At 45.2% G+C, this 26,863-nt stretch overlaps 1 protein-coding gene across 3 annotated transcripts in view; it reads left to right on the top strand.

The window, feature by feature from the left end:
• The window catches only part of Myo1b (myosin IB), a 177,213-nt gene that overhangs the window by 68,686 nt on the left and 81,664 nt on the right, over positions 1-26,863 (top strand). For 2 of the 3 annotated variants that reach the window (XM_059278606.1, XM_059278604.1), the window contains one exon: positions 14,612-14,706. In XM_059278606.1, coding sequence (XP_059134589.1) covers positions 14,612-14,706 — 95 coding nt within the window. Of the gene's footprint in view, positions 1-14,611; positions 14,707-20,258; positions 20,656-26,863 lie in introns of those variants that run through there. The other variant, XM_059278605.1, reaches the window with a different exon arrangement.

Genomic DNA, 26,863 nt, shown 5'->3' with positions numbered 1-26,863 from the left:
AGCCACGCCCAGTGAGACAGTTCACTTCCTGTTGCCTGCAAGATGTAGAACTCTCAGCTACCTCTTGAGCACCCATGTCTGCCTGTAGGCTGCCATGTCCCACCACGATGACAGTGGACTAAACATCTGAAACTGTAAGCGAGCCACCACAATTAAAAATGTTTTCCTTTATAAGAGTTGCTGTGGTCACGGTGTCTCTTCGCAGCAACAGAAACCCTAACTAAGACAGTTGTGAACATTAGAAAATCTAACATTTTGTATCTGTACTCCTGTGACTCCTGTGACCCTGTGGAAGACATGTGCCTTACTGTGTAGGCCTACTAATAGATGTGTGGTGCTGCACTCGGGAAGTACTTGTTTTTAATGCTTAGCTGTTCTTTTCTGCTGACAGATGTCTGTTGTTGTAGTCAAAACCCAAGGTCATAATGTGCTTGAGATCTAGTAATGGAGTGTGAGGAAGAGGGGTGCTGAGCTAGGGCAGAGTCGTGCTGGGCTGCGTGAGTGTGGCATGCCTTGACACAAGTGTGTTTTCAGATGCCGACCCAGGCTGATGCGTGTTGCATAGTACGCTCCTCAGGCTTTCTTTCACACGCTAAGCCGATATCCAACCTGCTTCAATATAGATAGATAGACAGACAGACAGACAGATGATAGATAGATAGGTAGATAGACAGACAGACAGATGATAGATAGATAGGTAGGTAGATAGACAGACAGACAAATAGACCTGCTTCAATATAGATAGATAGACAGACAGACAGATGATAGATAGGTAGATAGATAGACAGACAGATGATAGACAGACAGATAATAGATAGACAGATAGATGATAGATAAATAGATAGATAAATAGATAGATGATAGATAGATAGATAATAGGTAGATAGATAGATAGATAGATAGATAGATAGATAGATAGATAGATAGATAGATAGATGATAGACAGACAGATAATAGGTAGGTAGATAGGTGGGTAGGTAGGTAGATGTGATAACATCTGGAGTACCTGGCTTAAAAGGTGAAGAGCAGAGCTTATTTGGGCCTTCCTCTTGGGCCTGTGCGTAGTTACGTGGTCTCATCAGCTGTGGAGGAAGCTGAGAATTAATCTTCCCTTGTGCCAGGAAGGGGAACTGGACAAGATGGAATGTAGTGAGTACATCATACCATTTCCCATCTCCTGCATCATTTCAGTATAGTCGATCGTGTTTCCTAATTCAGCTCGTAGGAGCCATATAAAAGCTTTTGCATGGGTGTAAAGTATGAGTGGGATGGTATATTTTAGTGAGATCATGCCCTTAAACATTTCAAATCTTATAACTGTAATCACAGGATATTTTCATATTTCCATTTTTAATCTTATTTGAATACATTCTTGCAAAAATAAAACCATTGGCTCATTTTCCATGTTTCTGCTGTTCCTCTTCTGTCTCATGCTGCTCTTCTGCATAGATACTGGCAACCTGGGTTTATTATGAACAAGGGTGTAAAACCAATTGCTAAATGGTCTTATTAATAAAAAAAAAAAACTCGGAGCCAGATATTGGGGTGAAAACCGTGAGATCAGAGAAACAGAAAGAAGCCAGCCACATTCTTACTGCTAGGAAATCCTCAGCCAAGAGAGAGCTACTTCCTGTTATACCCATGCCTATATACCTTTCTGTGCCTTGGCATCTCACTTCCTCTCCCCGCCCAGCTACATCACTTCCTCTTTCTGCCCAGCTATATCACTTCCTGTCTGTCTGTACAGACCTACAGACCTCCATGGTTAGTGCTGGGATTAAAGGAATGTGCCACCACGTCTGTCTCTGTTCCCAGTGTGGCCTTGAACTCACAGAGATCCGGATGAATCTCTGCCTTCCGAATGCTAAGATTAAAGGTGTGTGCTGCCACTGCCTGACTTCTATGTTTAATATATAGTGGCTGACTTTGTCCTCAGATCTTCAGATAAGCTTTATTGAGGTGCACAAATAAAATATCACCACACAAGGTTTTTTTTTTTTTTTTTTAAAAGCAGTGTCACAGTTAGTTACTATTTGTAGAATGAGTCAACATTATGTGATTATTTGAAGATGTGACTAAACGCTTGATATTTTACTGCAGTAGATCTGTTTGGGGCACAGTTCCTGTACTGATTTTCTTGAAGTTGGTATATCTATTGGGATTTTTAGATGATGAGGTGCTGATTTCTTCTGTATTTACCACATACTCATCTATTGGGATTTTGACACAATGGTTCTAACCAGCTTGGAGAATGAAGCCGGTACAATGTTAATGTTTTTGGGTCCTACTCTTCCTAGATGGGTGATGAATAAATAAAAGTCAATTTCCTCTACACTCAGGAGTTTAGAGTTGTGTTTAAGGACAGCATAAATTAAATTTTCTTTCCCAAATATGGCTGTAGTCAAGGACAGATGATGGAGAAGTAAAACTGTTAGACAGGACCACAGAAGAATTTTGTTTGTTTTCCTTTTGGTCAAAAAAGAAGAAAAAGAATGCTTACCCAGCAGAACTAATACTGTGATCATGAAAGTGGTTTTCCCAGGGTGAGGCTTGTCTGTCTGACTCCAGCTGTGTCCCCCTGCAGTTCCCTGACATGGGGCTGGAAATCAAACCCAGAACAACCACAAGAAAGGAGAGAGAAGAACATCGGGGATTGTAGGAGCAGTGGTGGGTGACGGATGGAATTAAGATCATACACCTTGGAAAGACAAGAATCCATCTTGGTAGACTTGCCTTGAGTCTTCTGGCTTCCAGACACCAGACTGAACAGTAGTCTCTCAAGGTTGTTTACTTAGAGATGCGATAAATTCTAAATTGTAGTCTCTTTATTTGGTAAACCTCTGTGTGTGTGCGTGTGAATCCATCCTCCACAGCCCCCTTTACCCCAAAGGAAATCTCTGCACGTAGACATGTAGACCCTTTTGTTTTGACTGATTTTTTCTATCATCTCATATTCCTGGTTGACTGAAGACAGCTGACTATTTTACAGTCAGGGTAATAAGTTAAACAACCTTTAAAAGTCAGAGCAGTGGGGATGCAAAAGACAGTTGAGACCTAAGAGAAAGCTGGTGCCGTGATGTCCTCTGTGGTAACTGAATTTACGCCGTTTCATTTCCTGGCAGTGGAAGCAGAAGGGGAAATAGGATCAGTTGTAAAGTTAGTTTTGCATATGGGAGCAAAGTGTCTTGTTTGCTCAAGAGAATAAAAGTTTTCATTGTGGGTTAGAGTGAGATTTCTCTTAGGGGACTTAGGGCATGCAGGATGTCATCGTGAGTATCTCCTATAACTTCCTTGTAGAACATAGTGTCTTCGCATAGAAACGTAACACCCAAGTTTCCACACACAGTTAGAAGAAGTGAGTCTAGAAGAAGTTTAACTTTCTCTCTTGTTTTCAGCTGTCCTTTACGCAGTCCTCATAAGGGACTTCTGGGTGTAAAGGTGCTCTAGAGCAGTTTGGACGTGGAGGGACCACAGGGCTCCAGTTGTGGCCTCCACTCACACAGCATTGTGGATGGTGAAGTGTCTTAAGAGGCTCATCCAGCTGCCCCCGAACTGCTCTCTTGAACCACCACAAACTCGTCTGAATCTGTAGGGCCTAGGAGAAGGGAAGCAAAGAATAGGGCCCTGGGGGATGCTGATGTGTCCATGGATGAGTTCCAGTGGCGTATGGATGGTGTCAGTTGATTAAAGAATGCAAAGGATACACAGATCATGATGTTCCCTTCAAGTGCCTCCTAACCTGTGACATTCTCTGTTTCTGTTTATTTTCTTCTTGGGATTAAGGGAATCTGCAGATCAGTGGAGGCTCTCTTCTATGGCAAAGGCCTAGAGTACATGTTGTCTGTTGTCAGTAAAAGAGGGCCATTTATTTATTTGTTTGTTTGATTTCATTCATTTAGTGATGAGCTCTCGCCATGTCAGTCAAGGCAAGGCTACAAACTCCTGGGTTCAAGCACTCCCCCTTCCAGTCTTCTGAGTAGCTGGGACTGCAGGTTACAACACCATGGCCAGCTCAACTCCAAGTGACACTGAATAATGGTGACATTTTATGACAGCTTATGAAGCAGACGAAGACTTGCCTGAGTTAGATGGCTCCTGTTTTCTGTAGGGAGGTGGGTCCTAAGGTATACTGCAGTTTTGTTTCCTCTAGACCAGCTGGTAGCCAAGCATTCTGTAGGCATGCTACACTCCCCTCTCTTGGGTCCGGAGAGTTACTGGAGAGATGGCGAATTTCTCAGTGGCATTGGTAGGGCACATGCGGACTTTTTATTCTTACGGTTGTAACTGCGGATGGAGAGTGGCTTCAGGAATTGAGATTTCCCTGTTGGACTCTTGATAAAATGGCAGAGAAGCTTTCCTCCCGTTCATGTGGGTTTGATTGCTTGCTGCTGTTGGTGAGGTTCCTCTGTCACCCTTCTAGGACATGTCACTAAATGGACTGGACAGCAGTGTGTCATGTCTCAATGGCAAGAAAGGTGCTGGGGTGAGGAGCCAGAGTTGCCGCTACAGCCTTTCTAGGCAGTGTCCCGGGATTTACTGTAAAGAGCTGGAGTCTTTGAAGATGTATTAGTGCATTTAACAGCAAAAATTTCGAGTGCCAGTTTCTGCCAATCCCAGTGATTTTCTTGGAGAACAGATTCTGGTCGTCCTTCCGTGGAGGCCTTCACCTGGAGGAGGCCAGAGAACTGGTGCAGCGGTATTTTAGAAGATAGGAACGACAGAGGGGGATCCTGGAACCTAAGGATCCCGGTGGTGGGGGTGGGGTGGGGTGGAGGGGGCAGCTCCATCTTCACATCCCCTTCCATGCTGGGTAGAGTCCCTGCAGACTGTCCTCACTTGATAAATACTGGTTACAGAAGGTTGGATTATAAGTGATCATTTGTCAAGAGGGACTATGAAGAAGTGACCCTACTGTTTTGGGATATGTGGGGAGCTCAGAGAAGGCATCCTCAGGTGAGGGTTCTAGGAAGCCTTTTACATGATATGCTTATCTGCTAGCCCTGGTGGTGATGCTAACAGCCAGTGCCTTCTATTTCAAGAATTAGTAATGACTTAAAATGTTAGGAGTGCAAACATGACCACACTGTCTGTGACTGCCTTTAAAAAGTAGGTTTTAGGTGACTTTGTCCCTGACTTCAAAGAGTATTTATAGATATTAGCATTAGGGAGAATTGCCACATCCCCCCCCCCCCAAATTACTTTAACAATTTATTTTGAGAGTAAAATAAAGGCCCACTTCTCTGAAAGTTTCTTCTTTGGTTTAAGGTTTTAAGCTTAAACTCTCAGTGTAGCCCAGGCTGCCCTGGAGGTTGAAGCCCTGTTCCCATGGAGGAGGCCAGAGTGATAGTCTCCAGAAGACAGGGCCACAAGGAGAAGCCATTTGAGTCTGGAGCCTCATCATTTGGTGGCGGGGTCTTCTTTCTCCAAGCTCGAATCACAGTCCCCTGACCCCACCTCTTACCCCTATCTATTGTCTTTTTAAAATTCAGACATGGATTTGGCTGTGTCATAAGGGAACTTACTTCCTATGTAGACGCCTGAATGATCTGTCTCAGATCTGCACCCTACGTTGAATGGACGGCTATAAAACCTTATGTGTGGGAGGGAGAGTTTCTCTTGGGCTGTCCACCTTCTCTTTAACCCAGTGTGGGCCACCTGGGAAATCCTCAGATGGGCTGCTGATGCTACTCTTGGTGACAGAGCAGAACACACATTTTTGTAGAAATCCTTAGAACCATGGTTTGGGGGACAGGACTAAAGGAGCTCTGTGAAGTGACAACTGACCTCTTCTTTCAAATGCACCTGTGTCCTGGAGTTTACGACACAAACCCAGACATAATTAGCTCCCGTTGGCCTTCCAGCCCTTCACTGGGCACCTGCTACATTTCAGGCGCTGTCCGGGACGCACTGCGAACACAGCTCCCTGACACTTCATGGGTGAGCCAAGCCTGGAAGCTAATTTGCTTTCACAACTGTACTTCTTTTCTGCTCAGCACTTTTTAAAAACCAAAAATGGAGTGTGCTTGGGCATCCAGTTCAGATGCCGTCTCCACCTAGTGTCTCTGTGATAACCATGGTCAGATCTCGCTGTGCCTGTTCAGTATGGGGGTCTCCCAGCTCAGTGCTGGCTGCCCTGAATGGCCTTCCTGTGGTCTGCCTGGTGAGTGTGAAGCTGTGTCTGAGCCTTCGTGCCCTCTGGACGCAGCCGCTGCAGGGAGTCTTCAGAGCACTGCAGTTTACGTTGGAATGGAAACATGGAGGCTCTCTTTACTGAGAACCTAAACATCTGGGCTGTGGGCCTGGGATCATAATGTGTTCTCTAGTTAAAAAAGCAAAGTTTGCTTAGGAAAGGTCATCCGAAGAAGGCTTCTGGATGAGTTTCCCGGACTCAGGTGCCCGCAATAGTCACAGAGGCCGACTGTGAGTCTTGCAGTGAGTATTGAATAGTAATATATTTAAAGTTCTGGCACATTTGCCCCAGAAATTCATTTAAACTGTTTACCTTGAGCTGGAAAGGCTCATAATCCCGTAGATGTGGTTATTTTAGTGAGAATTGGGAAATAAAAGGTGAGTGTTGAATTTCTTGTTGAGAGACTAGAAATACCTGTGGGTAACTGGGTTTAAATTAAGAGCCCTTGGTGGTGTGGTGTTTGTTCTCTCCTCCGGTCTGTGTGTTTTGCTCGTTTTTTTGGAGAGTGGAAATGGCATCATTTCCTCCCAGCGCTCTGCTTCCTCCCGGCCTCTGGCCTTGCTGTGGCTTGGGTTCAGATCCTGCAGCATTCCATGCTTAGCAGCCAAAGCCACTCCCCCCCCCCCTTTGTTTTCTGGCTGTCTTTGGAGGGGCATTATTGTGTTTGTTACCGTTTCCTGCCCCTTTTGTGGGGCTTTGAGGGTCTTTCCTGTTTTTTAGGTCCCCCCAGAGGGCAGAGGCTCATGACCACTGCCCTTGTGAATGACCTTGTCCTCCCCAGCCTCAGTGTACTCCTGCGTGTTAGTGACTAAGGCACGAGACAGGCCTCAGCAGCAGCCATGATTCGCTCCTTGCTGAGACAACACCCCCTCTACACTGGCAAAGACTGGCGAAGAAGCAGGCCTGGGGTCGGTCTCCTTTTGGCCTCTTGCCAAGCCCGGGAAGGGTGCTGATGGTGAAGGGGATGAGGGACTCTCACCCTGTGGTGGCTTGTGGGTACCCCAGACATTTCTGGGTACTGTTTTCTTTCAAAACAGATCGAGTTTTCTGAAGGAAGCCCTGAGCCGCGCATCAGACTTACTAAATTCCAAGGAGCCTTCCAGGCACAAAGGCAGATGTTTCCTCGACATGGCTTTGAGAGCTGGATCCAATCCTTTTCCTTCCTGGGATGGTTTAGTATCCACAGCCTCTTATCTACTTCCCAGTGCCTGTCTCCAGGCCCTGGCTTTTGCAGTCACCTATGAAAAGAACCACCCATGTGGGTCCAGCCCCTCTTCCATCTGTCTGGTAGAAGGACAGTGTTCATTCTGGGGATGAGTCCCAGGTCGGTCTGTTGTGACTCAGAAAACTGTAGGGTCTCCATTAGAATTTTGATAATGAGCTCCAAAGAATTTGGATATGACCCTAAGCATTTTTGGATTAAGAGCATTGTAAATATCTAAAGTCTCAAAAACTGCCACTCATTCATTCATTCATTCATTCACTTTAGTGGTAGCACTTGAACCCAGGGCCTCATGAGTGCTAGGCAAGCTCTCTACCACTGAGTTAATAATCTCAGTTCAGATTAGATTGTTTTCTGTAACCAGCGTGTGAACTTTTAAGGTAGAAAATACTGGTTATTAAATTTAAATCTGAATTAGAAGAGTGTGTTGTCAAGTCATATGGATAGTTTTATCATGCCTTGAAATATAACACGTGAACTGTTGTGATTTTTTCCCTCCTGGTGGTCACCCCTGGCTGTAAAGATTAACAGATTTTGAGTGACATGCTATCAAGAACCCAGATGGACACCGAGGTTGGCGAGCTGTCTTGGGGTGATGGGGAGGGTGTTTCTGAGAACCAGCATGGTTTTAGAGGAAGAAACCTAGAGCCTGTTTGTCATATCCTGCTCTAAAGCTTGACTTTGGAGCTTTTATTTCATGCTCTGCTCTTGTCAGTACAGAAGAGATGTCCTCTTAAAATGATTCATCACAGTAATATTTTGCCTGTTTGGTGGCCAGTAGAGACAGGACTTTTCCCGTTAATGCAGCCCAAAGAATAATGGCCACTTCTGTTTATGCTATGAGTATATATGAACGTAGAAATTAAATGTGCTAAAATATTTTTACAAAATTATAGATCATTAACAAAGTACATCTTGGTACTGTGTTTTGTTGTACTGTGGCAAGTACTTTTCTGTATTGGGATGGCAGTGTGAGGAGTTTTCTCTGATGTTGGGATGGCAGTGTGAGTTTAGATGTAGAAAGAGAAAGTATGGTTCCTTAAAAACAAACGAACAGTTGTTTAAGTGTAATCCCTGTAGGCAGCATATCTTGACGCCTGCTTTTGTATCTATTCTCACATGCCATACGATTGGCTTAGTTTACCATTTGTGTTTGAGATAGGATCTTACATTGCTGCAGGCAGTCCTTGAACATTCCAGGCACAGGAGGATGACCTTGAATGGATCCTGCTGCCTTAGCCTGAGTGCCAGGATTACCGGCGTGTGCCACCACACCTGGTTTCCGAAGTGCTGCATTCTTGTTGGGCAAACACTCCAGCTGAGCCACACCTCTGCCTCGCATTTATTGATTTTCTGTTTGGTCTGTTTTTTTTTTTTTTTTTTTTTTAATTCTTTCCTACCCAGTTTAAAAAAAAAAATTTTTTTTTTTTTTAAATCCTGGTTGTAATACTATATTATTTTAGTGGTTTGGGGGTTTCCTATATCTGTCCTTGTGAGACAGCCGCACAGGCTCAGTGTTGTAGCGCCGCCGTGTACGAGTGCCATGTTGAGGCCCGTACGCCACCTGCCTACCCCAGGTACACTACCCTTTACACTGTTCCCTTCCCTTTCACTTCATTGTATACATTTTGCTCTTCTCATTTCTTTTGAGCAAGGTTTACTTTTGTTCCTTATCTTCTCTTGCCCTGAAGCTTAGGTTGTTAGGACGCTAACCAGCGTAGCTATGAAGAGGTAATGGTATTGTGTAAATAATGTAATTCAGCATGCTTGTGCTGGCATAGGCCAGAGCACAGTAAAACTGTCCAAGGCAAAAGGACCAGTAACTAGCTGCAAGGATGAAGCTGTCCTTTACAATGTGATAGAGAGACTCTCTGGTGGACGGTCGTAACACTGACGTATAACAAGGTGATGTTTTCCGAGCAGGCAAACATTTCTGAATTATCAGTACAAGGCAGTTAAGTATATAAGGCATTTACAAAGTATTTTACAAGGAAGGTCAACTTGGGGACTCTCCTCATAAAACGACCCCCCTAAATTTCCCCCTTCTTCTCCTTTGTGCTTCTTGTGGGCTGTCTTGTCTCTTGATCAGGCTCAAAATGAAGTTAGGGGCTTAGGCATTTCTAAGCACATTTTTGGTGGGGGAGGGTAACTTAGTTTAGAACCACTTAGATGTCAGGGCTGAAGCAGAGTTAGAAAGGAACATTGTGGAAGGGAATGTTGAGACTGAGCTATTTGAAGAGGTCTCAGTTGAGCAGGGGAATTCCCTGGTGTGGTTGAGCAACTCTGGGATTCAGAATCACATGGGAGGGAATGCCGTTTTGAGAGCCTTTGAAGAAAAGCATTTGAAACAGGAGGCCGCAATCAGTTATCTGAGTTTAGGAGAGTTTTCTGAGACGCTGTGTTCTGTTAAACACTAGTTAATAGAGAGGTCCACCTGAGAGTACTCAGAACTGACTGGGCATGTTTCCAAGCCACCCATTAGGGCAGAGCCTGAGGCTGAAACCTGGGATGCTCTTGAGCCTGTGTGCTTAGGTAGTAGCTCTGGTGTTTTGGAGTCGCTCGGGCTTCCCTTCTGTTTTGCACTTGAGGTGAGACAAACAGCTAGGGAATGGCAGGGTGGAGAGCAGGGAGTGTGGAGAAGGAAGCCCTGCCTTTGCCCCTGGTGACCACGCAGGCAGAACCGCCGTGATTAACACTCTTGAATAGAAATAAGGTAGAGGAGGAACGTAAATACCAGCTGCACTCTTTGGAACATGCAACCCGCCATTCTCCCTCCCAGAAAATGACAGATGAGCCCCAAACCAAACTTTGGAAACATGGTAATAGATAGAGCTGTTTGAAAATGCACAGTGGATGTGTCTTGGTGCTTGTTGGGCAAAGTGTGGTGTTCAGGAAGCAACTGTGTGGCTGATCTGAAAGTCTTGGGAACACTGAGTCACCCCTACTCTTAGGGCTCAACTCAAGAACAGAAGAGGTGGAGAATCCGTGCTATTCATGGGGTAGGACAGAAATCATTCTCCTCCCCCCATGCCATCGTCCTTAAATCGTAACGGTTCATCCCTGTGTGTGGTAAATAATGCTGACATGTCACAGAATAATGAGAGGCATGTGGATCATGACTGCTTTTAGCTAAAACTTCTCTAGAGATTTATTTAGGTTCCTTAATTATAGAGAGGTTTTGGAGGCCTGGAACACATGGCTACAGTTCATAGTTATAAACAGTGAGTGGCCTTGGGGATGAATATGTGTAGAGTTGCCACGGAGGAAGAAGGATGCATCCAGAAAAGGGATCGTGTTCCCTGGGGCTTTTTGGGAGGGAGTCATGGGGGGAGGGGAGGGCAGAACTCTGTGTAAGAGTTAAGTGAGAGTTAACATTATTCTGACTTGAGGTGGGTGTGTCACAGAATAAGCCAGCTTTCTTAATGCTCAAGTATTTTGGTAAAGTTTCATGTCGATTTCTAGAGCCTTAAAAGAAGAAACATCCCTTTTAGGTTTTTTATCGTATGCTAAAATTACACCTTTCATTAGATGAATCAGATCCTTAAGCAGTTAAGTACGGTTGGTTTTCTGTATCCATGGATTCGAGCAACCTTGGATCAAACACCCCAGGCAAGCACGTTACATGTGCACTGAACATGTGCAGACTTCACCCTCGTCATTATTCCGCACAGAATATGTGTTTTACAGCTGTTTGTAGCACTAGCATTGTAGGAAACACTGTAGTCACCTAGAGATGGTTTCCGGTATCCTGGGAGATGTGCAGGGGTTGTTTGGAAACACTACATCATTTTATATAAGGGGCTTGAACATCCACCATTTGGGTGGTCAGGGAGAGTCAGGGAGAGGAATGACGGGGGGTGTTGGGAGAAGAAAGTCTTCACAGATACCGAGGGATAATTATATATCTACGTGGGTATTCAGAAAAAAAGTAAGTGCTCAGCTTAGGTGTCTGGCCCTGCGGTAACCCTGGCAGAGTTATCTGGTCATGTTCCCCAGCCTTTTATGTATGTGTATCTATGAGCCAAATGCAGGTTTTGAAGTAATTTTCCATTATTTGAAGATCCAGTCATCATAGAGAACTAAAGCTAGATCCAGTCCGGGAACCACCAACAGAGACCTGGATTCAACAGTCCATGAGGAGTTGAGTAGATCTGCGTGGTTGGAAAACTTCCTCCGTAGTCACTGTCATGTGCTTTCCTGGGTGCTTGCCAGAGATGATAAGGAGGGTGACATCTCTGAACTGTTGTCTAGAAGGTGGAGGCATAGGATGAGAGGTAGCTGACGTTCTCCTGTGTCCTGACCCGTCTGCAGCCGCTCAGACCCAAGTAAACACACGGAGGCTTATATTAATTAAAACTGCTCAGCCATTAGCTCAGGCCTACCACTGACCAGCTCTTACACTTAAACTCAGCCCATTTCTGTTCATCTATATGTCGCCACGTGTTCCGTGGCTTTACCTGTGTCCCATTACATGCTGCTCCCTGGACGGTGGGCTGGCGTCTCCTGATTCAGCCTTCCTCTTCCCAGAATTCTGCTTGTCCTCTTATCCCACCTATACTTCCTGCCTGGCTACTGGCCAATCAGCATTTTATTAAACCAGTGTACAAAAGCATTATCCCACAGCAAGGAGAGGCAGGCTGATAAGAAAGTCTAAGGGATGCTTTCCTTCCCTGCATGAGGGTCATGGGGAGAATGGATCTCTAGGTGTTAATTGTTCTTTATGGAGCTCACTCCCTCCAGGACTGACATGGCCCTTGTTTGGAGAAGATGCATGCATCCATGCCTTCCTTCATTCTCTGGTTGTGTTGCATTTTAGATTTAAAGTTGTGTGCATGACACAAAGATTAATTGGCTAGAAAGCCTCTACCATGCAGGAGCTTGTACTGTGGGAGGGGGTCACAACTTGTGGGTGTAGCCAACTATGACACAGGAAACTGTCCTGGCTTCTATCCGGGGTCCAATACTGCTAAAACACCTCTGTGTACTTTAATCCTCTAAACTGAAATAATCGGCCACATTGTCCATTTGTACATGGACGTTCTGGCCAGTGCACGTGACCGTTGGAGGTGGAGTAGATGGTGGTAGATTGTGGCCCAGGAGTCCCATCTGGCATGTGCTCTGCCTCTGTCATCCTTCTTGCTCCATTTTGCTGGTGTAGTGGTGAAGAGGAATGTTATCGGCTTCTACCCGAGGAGTCAGAATGGAGGAGAAAGAAGTAGAGGCTGCCAAACTGCTGTAGACCGAGAACAAGGCTTGGATTATACAGTGAGATCGGCCTTGATGGGCAGAGAGGGGGAGTGTCCACTCTTCAAACTCGACATCTGGAGCAGAGGCCGTGATGGCTCGGTGGTTAAGAGCACTTGCTGCCCCTGTACAAGATCCAGGTTCAGTTCTCAGAACCCACATGGTAGCTCATCTGTAAATCCACTTCCAGAGGATCTGATGTCCCCTCTGACCTCTGCAGGCACCAGGCGTTCATGTGGTGCACATACTTGCAAGGAAGACACCCATACCCATAAACTAAGTCTGAATCACCTGGTGCAGCCCTGTGCAGCTGAGATTCCTGTGCCAGGGCCTTCCTACACTCCTTTTCCTCTGCCTCTCTTTACTTTTATTCATATATTTACTCAACAGTGCGTTTAGTTTACTTACTACATGTCCTTACTGTCACAGATAAGTGCGTGTGAGGGTTACAGAGTGAGAACGGGGCAGCTGGCTGTGACCCTACAACAGTCTAGCCTGGAGATAAGAGAGTGAACCTGGATTGTGTCTGAGCTCCCCTGCCTCCTACTCTCCTGCCTCCAGCTTTCTTCCTCCATGCTTCCTCGTCACACTGTGACCCAGCCGAATGCAGAGGCACCATAAGCCAGAGTAGAAACCAGTTCTGGCCAAGCGCAGAGGCACCGTAAGACAGAGTAGGACCAGTTCTGGCCAAGCGCAGAGGCACCGTAAGACAGAGTAGAACCAGTTCTGGCCAAGCGCGGAGGCACCGTAAGACAGAGTAGGACCAGTTCTGGCCAAGCGCAGAGGCACCGTAAGACAGAGTAGGACCAGTTCTGGCCAAGCGCAGAGGCACCGTAAGACAGAGTAGGACCAGTTCTGGCCAAGCGCAGAGGCACCGTAAGACAGAGTAGGACCAGTTCTGGCCCCATCATTCCATGCTGGCAGTAGGAAGGTACATCTTTGCTTGTGCCAGTCTTGTGAGATTTAAAATGAGTAAGCATAAATAGATTGTGGAAAATTCTAGTAAATGGAACTGTCCCTAGCTCCCAGGACCGACTTTTCCACTCTCATGGATAGTCCTGCATGATTCCTACCATGTCTTTTGTTCTTAATTTTGACCTTATGTAGACTTCACCCTGGGTCCCTTCCCTATGCCTTCCAACAGTGTGGAACTGCTCATAAACCCTGTGCCTGCCTGCTTCTGTGGTAGTCTGGCCTTTGTTTATGCCCAGAAGCTCTTTGCCTTGCAAATTTGTTCTTTGGAACTACCTTTCCAGTCTTGAAATTTCTCTAACTCCAATGCCTTCCCTCTTGGGGTCCCTGTCTTGCTTTCCCCATTATCACCGGGCTTGAGCTATTCCTGTTGCCTCTTCTCTCCTTTCGACTGAGAACTCACAAAAGAGGCTGGATATTGCTTTACATCCCCAGTGTGTTCTTGACACGTGCTCAACTTTCAGTCAGTGACGAGTTAACAAACGAGAAGTAGGAACTTGGCAAAAAATATTTACCATATTGCCTAGAATTTTTTCATATTTTTTAGTGATTAAAAAAAGGAGGAGGATTTACCTTATTAATACAACCCAAGGAGAGGCACATCAACAGGAAGACTAGCCTGGCTGTCTGGATAGGGAAGTTCTGTCGTTGTATGGTAGGTGAGGAGCTGGGCACCAAGAGCCATGGTAGACTCCATGGTACCCCTGGGCCTTAAGTTCCATCCTGCACTGTGAAGGCCACTGCTCTATGTTTAGTGTCGTAGTAGTAACAACTGTGCTATTTGATAGTGTTTTTCTAATCTTTGGAAAAGTTTTCTTCTTCTTCTTCATTATACTGAGGCTTCCGTGAGTTGATAATGGCTTACTACCCATTCTGTGAAGCAAATCACAGAGGCCTTGGAAGAACCCAGAGTTACCTGATAAGCACGTACTACCTGGCTAAATTCTAAGGCTTTTCCCCCACATTTTTTTTTTTTCTTGCAGCTTTGCTCTGTCAGATGAAGCGTATAGATCCCTCCGTGATCAAGATAAAGACCAGTGCATACTCATTACTGGAGAAAGCGGAGCAGGAAAAACAGGTGAGGCCACCACCAAAGGAACTGACCTTTCCCTCTCTGGAAGGCCGATGACAGCAGTAAAGAGGGTAAATGGCCCTCAGGAGCCAGGTGGCCGCAGCTGCTGTGCAGGAGCTCATTACCCACAGTTGGTGTTCTGTGGACAGCACATCTCTGACGTGAGGGGACAAGGCCCCATCGGGGTGCCGGCCCGTGTAGCCCCAGCACGGGATTCTAGTTCTTATTGGTACCATCTTTGGCTTCATCCTGGGCTTTGCCTTTCCTTGGCTGTGTGGCCTTAGGGAGTTGACCCTTCCCAATGAGATGCTAATTTATTCTGGTTTGTGGCAGTTACAACCATCCCTTGCCTCCTGATAGCAAGCAAGGGAATGAACCAGCAATGCTTGGTTTCATTTTAGAGTCTTGTGTAGCTAAAGTTTTCCTGCCTGACCCCAGTCAGGACAAATCTCTCTCACCTGCCAGTCCCACAGCCACTCAGACCCGACCAAGTAAACACAGAGACTTATATTGGTTACAAACTGTATGGCCGTGGCAGGCTTCTTGCTAACTGTTCTTACAGCTTAAATTAATCGATTTCTATATATTTATACCTTGCCACATGGCTCGTGGCTTACCGGCATCTTCACATGCTGTTTCTCATCTTGGCGCCTGGCAGTGTCTCTCTGACTCAGCCTTCCACTTCCCAGCTTTATTCTCCTTGTCCCGCCTATACTTCCTGCCTAGCCAATGGCCAATCAGTGTTTTATTTATTGACTAATTAGCAACACATTTGCCATACAGAACATCCCACAGCACTTCCCCTATTTTTTTTTTCTCAAAAAGGAAGGTTTTAACCTTAACAAAGTAAAATTACATATAATTTGGGAATTTGGGCATAGCTTCTCTTACTACTTCCTGCTGGAGGGGGCGCTGTATCTTATGGGGACACAAAGAAAATTTTAGGATTATGGAATAGTCCATGAGGCTGTATCATCTGAGCCAGATGCCTTCAAACCATTCTGGATGTTGGATCATCTGGGCCATGGTGTCATCGGAGACCTTCAGGGGATCTTGGCTGGTCAAACCTGATGTATCTTAATCTGGAACAATTCCATAGCCTTTGGCTTTCTGTGGGAACAAAAGCAGAGACTCCTTTCCAAAGTAACATATCCTTATATCCAAATTTTGAAGTCAAGGTACCTTTAAAATATACATTTTGGCATAACTCAACAGCTTTTACAATCAAATGTTTTTCTGCAGTTAAAAATCCCAAAGACAACACAATCCAGATTCTCTGTGTAATATTCATCTTTATGTGGCTTATTTTTTATATTAATTTTACTGTCTCTTTAAAGACTTTATTTTTTAAAACTATGTATTTGTTTCTATAACTCTATATATCACCTTTTTTGTCTCTTTCAAGCCTACGTATCTTTTACACACATTGTAAACTATTACATCTGAATCTGTCTTATTGTGTATCTATTGCTTTAAACTGCAGCAGCTGTGGCTGCTGGCTCCGCCCACCTCAGCTTCCCAACATGGTGGTGGTGCGTTTACCACCAGCTCTGGGAGCTATCGTGGGTCTATGCTTTTATCCAAGCAGCATGTAGCCCAGAAACCTCTTTTTTTGTTTTGTACCAGCAAAGGCTAAATCCACCATGCAGCTTAATGTGCCACTTGCAGAGGCCTCATTCCCGCCATACTGCAGGTCAAGCGTACATGCTAGGAACCCCCCAGGAACCCGCCACTAGCTCAAACCGGCAGCTGCCGCTCATTTGAGAGAGACAATTAGGAACTGTTTTTAGCTCCGTTTTAGAATCTTTTTCCTCAGTTTTTAGGTGGAAACTCTTGCCACCACGTTGAACGCCATTTGTAGCTGGAGTTTTCCTGCCTGGCCCACAGTCAGGACAAATCTCTCTCACCTGCCAGTCCCACAGCCACTCAGACTTGACCAAGTAAACACAGAGACTTATATTGGTTACAAACTGTATGGCTGTGGCAGGCTTCTTGCTAACTGTTCTTACAGCTTAAATTAATCCATTTCCATTAATCTATACCTTGCCACATGGCTCGTGGCTTACTGGCATCTTCACATGCTGTTTCTCATCTTGGCGGCTGGCAGTGTCTCTCTGACTCAGCCTTCCACTTCCCAGCTTTATTCTCCTCCTTGTCCCGCCTACACTTCCTGCCTAGCCAATGGCCAATCAGTGTTTTATTTATTGACTAATTAGCAACACATTTGCCATACAGAACATCCCACAGCAGTCTTGATGCCTGAAGATTTGAGATTATGTAGATGTTGTCCGATGTCTGCAAGGACAGGCTGTGCTTCTTTTCTTGGGCTCATGTTACTAATAGCTGGTCCTGAATGAGGAAATGATTTTACTCTGGTTTCTTTGACCGGGACCTGTCCTTAGTGCATGAGCTGGCTTTTTGGAGCATGGGGCCTATGCTGGGACACTTTGCTCAGCCTGGGTGAAGGGAGGAGGGGACTGGACCTGCCTCCACTGAATCTACCAGTCTGGGCTGAATCCCCAGGGGAGTCCTTGCCCTGGAGGAGATGGGAATGGGGGGGTGGGTTGGGGGGAGGGCAGGGGGAATTCGTGGCTGATATGTAAAATTAAATTAATTATAAAATTTTAAAAAATAAAAAAATTTAAAAAAATAGTAAAACAGAAGGGAGAGGGGCTTCACGTTTCTCTGTAAAATGCTTATAGATGAGAATCTCACAGTTGACTGTTCCTTTGAGTATGCAGCAGTGTGGATTTCAGTGTTGCCATCTTACATGTTATTTAAATGGTCAGACTCAACACTTTTTGGGTCCCCCTTGATCAAGAAAAGAAACTCTACCACAGTTGTGCAGTCGCCTTACCAAGTCCATTTTAGCTAAGCCTTGAAAGCTTCATTCAGCTTGGAAGTGGCCTTCCTCTATAGGCTGACCCCCTTGACCCCTTCCCCACAAGCCCCTGTAGTCAACAGTGAGTGGTGAGGTAAGTGTCCAGCTTTTTTCCTTGAGTCCTCTGAAGGAAGACACAGTGCATGAACTCTTTGATGAGTTCAGGCTGTGGGTGCTGAATGGGCAGGAATGCAGGGGGAAAGACAGACATGCAAGAACCCCCAGGACACACAAGCATAGTGTCATATGGTTGGAAGACAGTTAAGGGCCATCCTGTGTAAAATCCTCCACGTGGGGCAGCCAAATGCCTTTGTGGTGATGGATAGCTTGTAACACTGTTTGTCATATAGGTTCAACCAGTGAGTTTTCCTTCACTTAGAGTTGAATTGAATTGTTTCTGCTCCTTGGTCTTTAATCCTCTGTAACCTCTCCAAATTTTATTCTTTCTTCTTTTCAGGGTAACATTTAGTCATTTGAAGCCACATAGAATATCTTCTTATATCTAAAAGTGTTTTAAAAATGTTTTCTCGTATGATACGTTGATTTACTCATTCATCCAGACTTCTGAGTACCTGCTTGATGAAACACTATACTAGGGGTGTCTAGTGATACAGTGCTCAGCAGATATTACCCTTGCCTTTATGAAGCAGTAAGGAAAAATAATAGCATTGGGCTATATACACCCACATGCTCGTATGTGTGTATCTAGAGAAATTGCTAATAAAGAGTGAATACAGTGAAGGAAAAAGACATGGAGCTTCCAAGAGAAGATAACATCCCACATGGTTGAGTTTATGGCGTTTTAGAAACATCTTAATTTGTAGAGATGTTTCATAAAATTGTATGGCAGGACATAAACAGACACTTCTGGTTTGGTCCTGTTTATCGTGTGTCCTTATTACTCCTCTAGGTGTAGATCCTCTTCATACAGCACATGCATCGACCCCCACTAGTCCTCTAGCGAGCAGAATAATTGTGGTGGGCACCGTCACCGTTGTGAGCCCCATCTTTTCAAGCTGGTGTTGATTTTGAGTCTCATGTGCATCAGGCTAGCCTGGAACAACGTGCTTTGCAGTCAGAGATGGTCCTGAACTCCAGATGTCTCCTGCCTCTGGCTCCCAAGTGCTAGGAGTGCTGGGATTGCCATGTTCTCCACCCCAGCTGGCCTCAAGCTCATGTTGATGGACATCAACATGTAATCCGTCTGAAGTAATCTTACTTCAAACCTACTTGTAGAATCTCTTACTTTAAAACTAAACAAATAATCCACAACTTTTTGTTGTTGTTGTTGTCCCGTTTGAACCTTTCGAGGAACTGCCAGATCCTTATTTTGCCCTCTCTCAGGCATTAGCCATCCTCGGGTGTTCGTAGAAGTAGTTATTCTACACTGAGTATTTAGGATGTGCTGGGCACCGTGTTGGCAAAGTACCAGTTTTTATTGTGGGGAAATTGAGACACAAAACGGTTCAGCAGTTTTCCTTAATGTCTTAGTTGCATTTACTGTGGCTGTGATAAGAAATACCTTAACAAAAGCGCTTCAGGGAGAAAAGGGCTTATTTTAGCTAACAATTCTAGGTTATAGTCCTTCATAGCAGGGAAGTCCCAGCAGCTTGAGAGAACTGGTTACATTATATCTACAGTCAAGAGCAGAGAGGAATGAATGAATGAATGAATGAATGAATGAATGAATGAATGTGTTCAGCTGGAGTTTCCCACTCATACAGTTCAGGATCCCTTGCTTAGGGAATGGTGCCACGCACAGTGGGCAGGTCTTCCCACCCAATTAACGTAAGACAATTCCCCAGAGACCTGTCTAAATAATCTCATCCCTTCTACACTGTGTCCAGTTGACAAAACTAACCGTGTACACTGTGAGATGCAGCAGAGCTGGGATTTCGAATCTGAGTAGTACAGTTCTGGCTTTCACACCTTATCTTTTTAAAACCTGAATCTGTGTGTGCTGATGCTTCTTTTTGAGCACCGTACTGATACTGCCCCTTCGGTAAGTCCCCTGCGCCTGGTCCCTGAAGTCTCCCTAAGGGAGGGATTTTGTTTTGTGTCTACACACACTCAGATGATCGAATGAATCAGAGGAGCTACCCTCATGTCTGTAATTCAGTAATCGGCCAAAGGACCAGTTCTCGAGGAAATTGTCTGGAGTGGCTATTTAAGTATTTAGAAGGTCTGTCCTGGAAGTTAATTGATTATTTTGCTTGGTCTCCTTCTTCATCCCTTTATATTCTCTTCTTAGGTAGTTTCATATTCTCTCTGATTATGCTAATGTAGTCTGCATTTATACTTCCATCTAGTATTGCTTATTTGATCTCTGAACTAATTAATATACCTCATTCCTACCTGATCCACCCGCCTGCCCGTTCCCGATACATCACAAACTAACCATAGAGAAAAGATTCCGTTTTTCTTTTCCTTTTACTGTTCTTTCAGTAAATTAGGCCAGCAATGTATCGTAACCTCATTATAAAGTTACCCTTGTGGGTATTTTCAGTTCTGTCCTCTCCTGTATCTTTTTTTTTTTTTTTAAGATTTATTTATTATGTATACAGTGTTCTGCCTGCATCATAATGGTACCAGATCCCATTACAGATGGTTGTGAGCCACCGTGTGCTTGCTGGGAATTGAACTCGGCCAGGGCTCTTAACCTCTGAGCCATCTCTCCAGCCCGCTTCCCTGTATCTTACGCTCAGGTCCATGTCTGATCCCGTCAGTTCTCTCTGGAATCTATCCTTGTTCTTCCCTTTCTTTTTGTTCACATGGAGCCTCTGGTCCAAGCCGCCAGCCGTGATTTCCCTTGAGTGCTGTTCCTAGCCGTTCTGCAGGGTCTCTCGTCTCCGTCCTGTGCGCCCCAGTCTCTCTTGTAGACATTGGTTTTTGACTGCTCAGACCTCTGTTTTGGTCATGAGAACCGTGACATGGCAGGGTCACCTCAGGGAATGATTTACTCTTTGTCACTTCTTTCACGTGAAACAAAGTTCCTGGGAGCAGTCACAGCACCCCGTCTCTTCAGGATGGTGACGGAAGTGACGGTGAACGACACAGACCACTGAAGCGTCAGTGTGCTTGTTTACTTACTTACTTAGCATTAGAAGCATAAGACATTTTCGTTTTGCATGCTGGCTTCGTTTTGTTTATTATATGTGGTGGTGAGGTAGGGCCTTCTGCGGGCATCTGTGTTCTTGCTGTATCTTACGCCTCTCCCTCACCCTCCCCTTTTTTATGTCCAGCAGCCCACCTGTTCACTTCTCATAGCTTCCTTTCTGTTTTCTCTTGGAAGGAATTCTTTATTCCGTCCTCTTCGTGACTAATGCTTTGTGTGTGTTTTAAGGCATTCTGACTGTATCAGCTTGTTCCCAAGGGAGTCATTAGAAGTGGGCTGCGGTCACTTTGGTCCTGGCCAGTTCTTCGCCTCCTTTGGAGCCCGTGTTCCCAGAAGTCAGCCGTCTCCTATTTAGCCCCAGCAGTGCAGGGCATCCTTCTCAGAACTCTAACTTTGCCACTTGTTCCCGGAGTTCATCTCTTGGTAGGTTTATGACTCTTTCTTATTAAAACAGAGTGGAGGCGGACGGTGCTGCTTCATCCAGAGGGTTGGTATTCACACTTTCTGAGAGGGGAAAAAAAACAAAAACAAAGACTAAACCCCCTCATCCCATCAGCATGTTGGATGGCCTCCTCCTTCATCGTGTGTGTGTTCTGATTGGTGGCTGCCACGTGGTCTCATGGCCTCGATCGTCCCCTGCAGTCCTTTGTTCCTTGTCTGCTCTCCTGGATGGATTCCTTCCTCAGGTGCTGGAGAACGAGCGTGGCATTGCAGGACTGTCCTGTCTGCTGCACACAACATAGCGCTGCTCCGGCTGCTCCGGCCGAAGCTGGAGGGGCTCTCAGACCTCAGGGCTGGGCAAAGGCCACGCCCACCAACTGTGGCTGACTGGTGGCAGTTGGCGAAATGCAACAGATGATGTAGAAAACTAGGGACTCTCGTAGTTCACGTTAGCGTCAATAGACAAAATAAAGCATCATAACTACAACTCTTAGAAAGCCCCTGGCATGGAGTGGTCTGTAGGCTGTCTGTCTGTCTGTCTGTCTGTCTGTCTGTCAGCAGTGCTGCTGCTGGGGTCACTTCTTCTGTGTGAGGCGGTGTGCTTTAGCTGTCCATTGTCACCGACCTCCTGGTGTGCAGAGGTGGTGGTCTGTAGTCCCGGGCCCCCGGCTTTCCATCCGCCTTCAGCTGCACTCTTGGTAGCTGCTGACCTTCCAGCCCCTATTCCCATGAACAGATCTCAGTGGCACCTCCTTCCACCCAGTCCCTGTAGAGATCCCAGTCGTCACTGATTATTTCTATCTTTCTCTGTGTCAAAACTGGTCGTAGAAAAAATGGCTTCCAGTTTGACTGATTTTAAGTGGTTACTAGACTCTGACATGGAATAAAGCCCAGAATGTGCGTGTGTTTAGAAGTCTCTGTTTCGTGAAGTTACTTATGAGGAAATGATAGAAGTCAACACAGAGGTTGTAGCACGGTGCCGTGAGGAATTCAGGGAGGGCGGTTCATCTTGGCTCTGAGGGAGGAGAGAAGCCAGACCATTTCTAAAACAGCACATCATCTTATGCACAAGTTTAATAATTTTAGCTCTGCGTATATGCAGCTGTTTAACTTTTGTTAATACGCACACCAAGATGGAATAGAATTGGCATTCCTGAAACGTACGGGCCTGAAGTGTACGGTGTACGTTACGTAGAGTATTTCCATTTCAAATCCATACTTAGTAGTGTAGATAGAGTACCGTGCAGTGTCAGAGGGCTTATTTTATATGAAGTAATTAATTTAACTGGGTCATAAAACCCCCTTGGCAGATGATGATGTTATTGCTCGTAAACACTGGAGACAGTCTTAGGCTGCAGGGTTATGTAATATGGGCTCTCAGGGAGAGGCGTGAACTCTCTGAGTGCTTTGGGGTGCTGTTTAATTCATCACTGCTGTGCTAAATAAAAAATTCATCATGCCTTTTAAAAGTGCCCAGCTATTTCTAGGCAGTGAACTTGTAGTTCACTCCTGTGAATTCAGACCTTCATGGCAAACTGTTCAAGCTTCAGGAGAGACAGGAGGCAGCACATGAGGGAAGCATGAGATGGGCGTGTCTGCAAGGACACCAGAGTGCAGTTGTGCTCCTGGGAACACGGCCCTGATGTGAGCAAACACTCTAAGGTATTCAGGTTCTAACTTTACAGTTCCATCAGTTTCTAGGAACTCGTCAGCCGTCTGCTGGAAGAGTTCTGAGCCCGCCTTGCTCATTCGGACCTTTGGGTCTAAACCCCACCTGGCCTCCGTCCAGTGTATGTCTTTGATGGATCTCCGAGTGAGCAGCGAGGCTCTGACTTACTGTGTGTGGCCTGAGCACTGGTGCATGTTTCAGAGCACCGAGAACACACGCTGAAGCAGGACAGCTGAGCAGGCGCAAGGCCGAGATGCACCATGCTCTGTTTTGTTTCTTCCTGACACATGCATTTTATAGGAATCACCAGAGAGTCTGCGGCTTTCTCCAGAGGTAGATTACATACGATTTATTTCAGTGAAAATGTTACTAGGCAGACCCCCCTTGTCGTAAAGCTTGTGGCTCTCTGTTTTCTTTTTCTATGTTTTATTTATTTACGTATTTGTTTATTTATGTGTGTGTGTGTGTGTGTGTGTGTGTGTGTGTGTGTGTCACACATGTGTTATGTCATACGTGTAAAGGTCAGAGGACAACTAGTGGGAATTGGTTCTCTCCTTCCAGGGTGTGTACCACAGGGATTGAACGCTGGCTACAGGCACCTTTTCCCACTAAAGCCATCTCACTGGCCCCATGACTGTATTTTTTATCGCAGAATTTTGCCTTGTGTTTTCAATGATGTAGTTCCTTGTTGTCTGTCTCACTGATCTGGATATGTTGTAGCTGGGTTGTGGAGCCCTGCAGACTCCGAAGCACGTTTTCTTCTAAGTAGCAGAAAGGTTGTTTCATTGAACACAAACATGGCCTCATTGGTGTTGGCATTCTTACTTTTGTTTTTTGGTTTTTTTTTTTTGGTTTTTGAGACAGGGTTTCTCTGTGTGGCCCTGTCTGTCCTGGAACTCACTCTGTAGACCAGGCTGGCCTTGAACTCAGAGATTTTCCGGCCTCTGCCTCCCAAGCACCGGGTTCAAAGGTGTGCGCCCTATCGCTGCCTGGCAGGCATTCTTACTGTTACTCTCTCAAACACCAGACCTTTGTAAGCTGGGTCCCTAGAAAAACTCAAATGTCTTAATCAAGGAGATAGAGAATTGGATAAATACATCAGAGTCTGTCTGTCTGTCTGTCTCTGTATTCGTGTAAATATGTGCCTCTTTCTGTTTGCAGTCTGATATCCATGACTTGTATGTGACGTGTGTAATTGCATGCGTCTGTGACCACAACTGTTACCGATACCCATTAACTCCTGGATAGGTTTACGGAGAGCTTACAATGAGTTTGCTCATACTTACGGCTCCCACCCACCCAGTGCTGAGACAGAATCCAGGCAGAGCCCGCTCAGTGGACATGCAGAGGGTATTGTTTTGTTTTTGAGACAGGGATTCTCTATGTAGCCTTGCGCCTTTCCTGGAACTCACTCTGTAGCCCAGGTTGGCCTCAAACTCACAGAGATCGGCCTGCCTCTGCCGGGATTAGAGGCGTGTACCACCACTGCCCGGCTCATGCAGAGGTTTTAATGCTTGGGGAACCCCATGCTTTAGTCTTCAAGATCGCAAGTGCCTGTGTAGTTTTCCTTTTTCACCCGCTGCCGTTATAAAATACATTTGTAATAGCATTATTCAAAACCCAATGCCATGTGCCAAGGAATACAGACAAATTAAAGTACTTGAAAGTCTCCAGAATTATAATCTATAAGCCCTTTTCATTCATTATGAGAATTAATTATGGTATAGATATTCTGACCTAGAAGTATCTTATAAACAGGCCATTTGTCTGTTAATACAGAGTATTTGTTAAACCTTAAACACCCTACTGTGTTCTTTGAGAAGAGACTTTTGGTCTTGAAGGTCATATTTTGTCTATCTGCCGATAGAACTAAAGGTTCAAATTCCTGCGGACATAAATGTGAGTGAATATGCCTGGTTTAGAAATGATGCATCCGGATTTGATTCTAAGCTGTGTGGTTACATTTTGCCAAGTTTAAGAATCTGTATTTGTAGGCTTTACAGTTAGTAACTCAAAAACTAGATTTTGAACTTTGGAGGATGATATCCAGTTCTTCCTTATCTGAGGCTGTGTGTTTATGAGGTTATTACATGAAAATTTTTTTTTTAATATATAAAAGATTTGAATGAAGATTCAAATTTATTTGAACTTTAGAGCCAAAAGGAAATGGAGCTGAAAGCCTGTGTTAAGCGTGCATGGTCATGAGGATGATCTGTTCCCAGCACGGAGAGGCATGAAACCATCCACGCAGCACACCGCCATGCAGCTTGTCCTACGTTGACTCATTTCTCTAAAGTAGCACCTGTCTCATGAACTACTGTGTCAGTGAGGGAAAAAATCTCTTTCAGAAAGCATGGCTTTGTTTGAAGAAACGTATTTGTGTGTGAGGTCAGGGCTGTGGGGGTCAGAGAACAACCCAAGCACTCCTCATCTTGCACTTTGTGACTTCGTCGTGGGCTCCAGGGATCCCAACCGAGGTTGTCAGGCGTGAACAGCAAGCATTTTTACCCACTGAACCTTCTTCTTTGCCTCTTGGAAAGATTTATTTTTAATTCCTGTTTCCAGAAATTAATTATTAAAACGAGCTGGGTAGTAGAATTCCTCAAGGTAATTAAGGATGTGAGCATAGATACTTTCTACCAACTTAGAAATAAGCTGTTAAAACCCGAGCTGTCTCCTTGAACAATACTCAAAAACTATTTGGAGTTCTTAAAAAAGTTTTAGAAATAGTAAAAGTGCCCACATTTCTATTTAAACTAAACCGTCTATATATGCCAGTGGGTTCTGTAGGTTTATATGCATTTTAGCAGTCAAGTGATATGCTCCCAGGCCCAATCCTGTTTCTGTTTTGACCATCCAGGGGTCTCCAAGAGGTTTCTCCTTCCATCCTTCCCCTTTCCTCCTTCCCCACCAAGGCAGTTTATCTCAGTTTCATCTGGACCAGAGCAAGATTTCCAGAGGAGTCACTGCAGCCAAGTCTGAAGTTTGAAGCTGAAGAAAGCTCCATGGTTACCAGAATAAACAAAACAGCCCGAGCCTTTCATGTTTGGTGTCAGTTTACCTAACGGAAGACTTACCCTTTTTATCTAAAGCATGTTCGTTTAAGACAGTTATTTTGCCTAGAAATAGATTCAGTTTGCTAGCTTTGTAAAGAGTAGAAAGACCAGGAATTGCTCTCAGAAAAGGAGACTATCCCTAGTATCTATGAGTATAGTGGTGGGGGTGGGGGAAGAAGGGCAGGAAGTGAGTGTGTGGAGCTGAAGGCAGGTGTGGGATGTGATGTCATTCCTAGAGATCCTGTGTGGAGCCCTGGACCAGCACTGTCGGCATCCAGCAGATCTAGAAAAGGGAGTTCCACTCCAGATCGAGGGTAGAGGGAAACGTGGCCACGAGACTCAAGAGAAATGGACTATGTAGTTTGGAGACTTTAAATAAAGGCTGTTTCATGTGATCTTGCAAAGATAAGAAGATTCTCATCACACCTTTATGGTTGTTAAAGGGAGAGTGTGGTACAGATCATCACAGACTGCTAGAGGAGTTGTGTGGATCCATCAGATTACCCAGAAAGGAAACTGGACAGAGATTTAACTCAAGTCCCTGAAAGAGGACCCAGCCTCTAGCTATAGTTCTTAAGGCTTGCCCAGTTTGTTTCTTCCCAGTGTCACCAGTGCTAGTACTCCCAGAGGAGTCGCCCTGGGACCTATGTGGATTCTTGGGTGTTTTTCACATCCTTGTTAGCCGACACTTCATGTTATTCAGGAGTCTACATGCACAGGATGGGCAACACATGCAAAATGCTGTTCAGCTTGTTCATGCATTGTTTCCTGTGTGGCGAGATGGGATGTATTCCATCTCTAAAGCTCCCATAAGAACTGGCCATGCCAGGGTAGCCTCATTTCATCCGTTTGTAGGGGTGGCATCTTCATACACCCGAGAAGGCCTTCCTACTCATAGGCAGTGGCACTAAATAAAGATTGGAGAAAGTGCCAGATATTAAGTAAGATTGGTTTGTTCACCCTAACCGCCCAGACCACGCTGTTTTGTTCCGCCAACACTT

Source organism: Peromyscus eremicus, chromosome 13 (genome assembly GCF_949786415.1).
Source record: "Peromyscus eremicus chromosome 13, PerEre_H2_v1, whole genome shotgun sequence".
Lineage (NCBI taxonomy): Eukaryota > Metazoa > Chordata > Mammalia > Rodentia > Cricetidae > Peromyscus > Peromyscus eremicus.
This window is presented reverse-complemented; position numbering and strand designations above follow the sequence as displayed.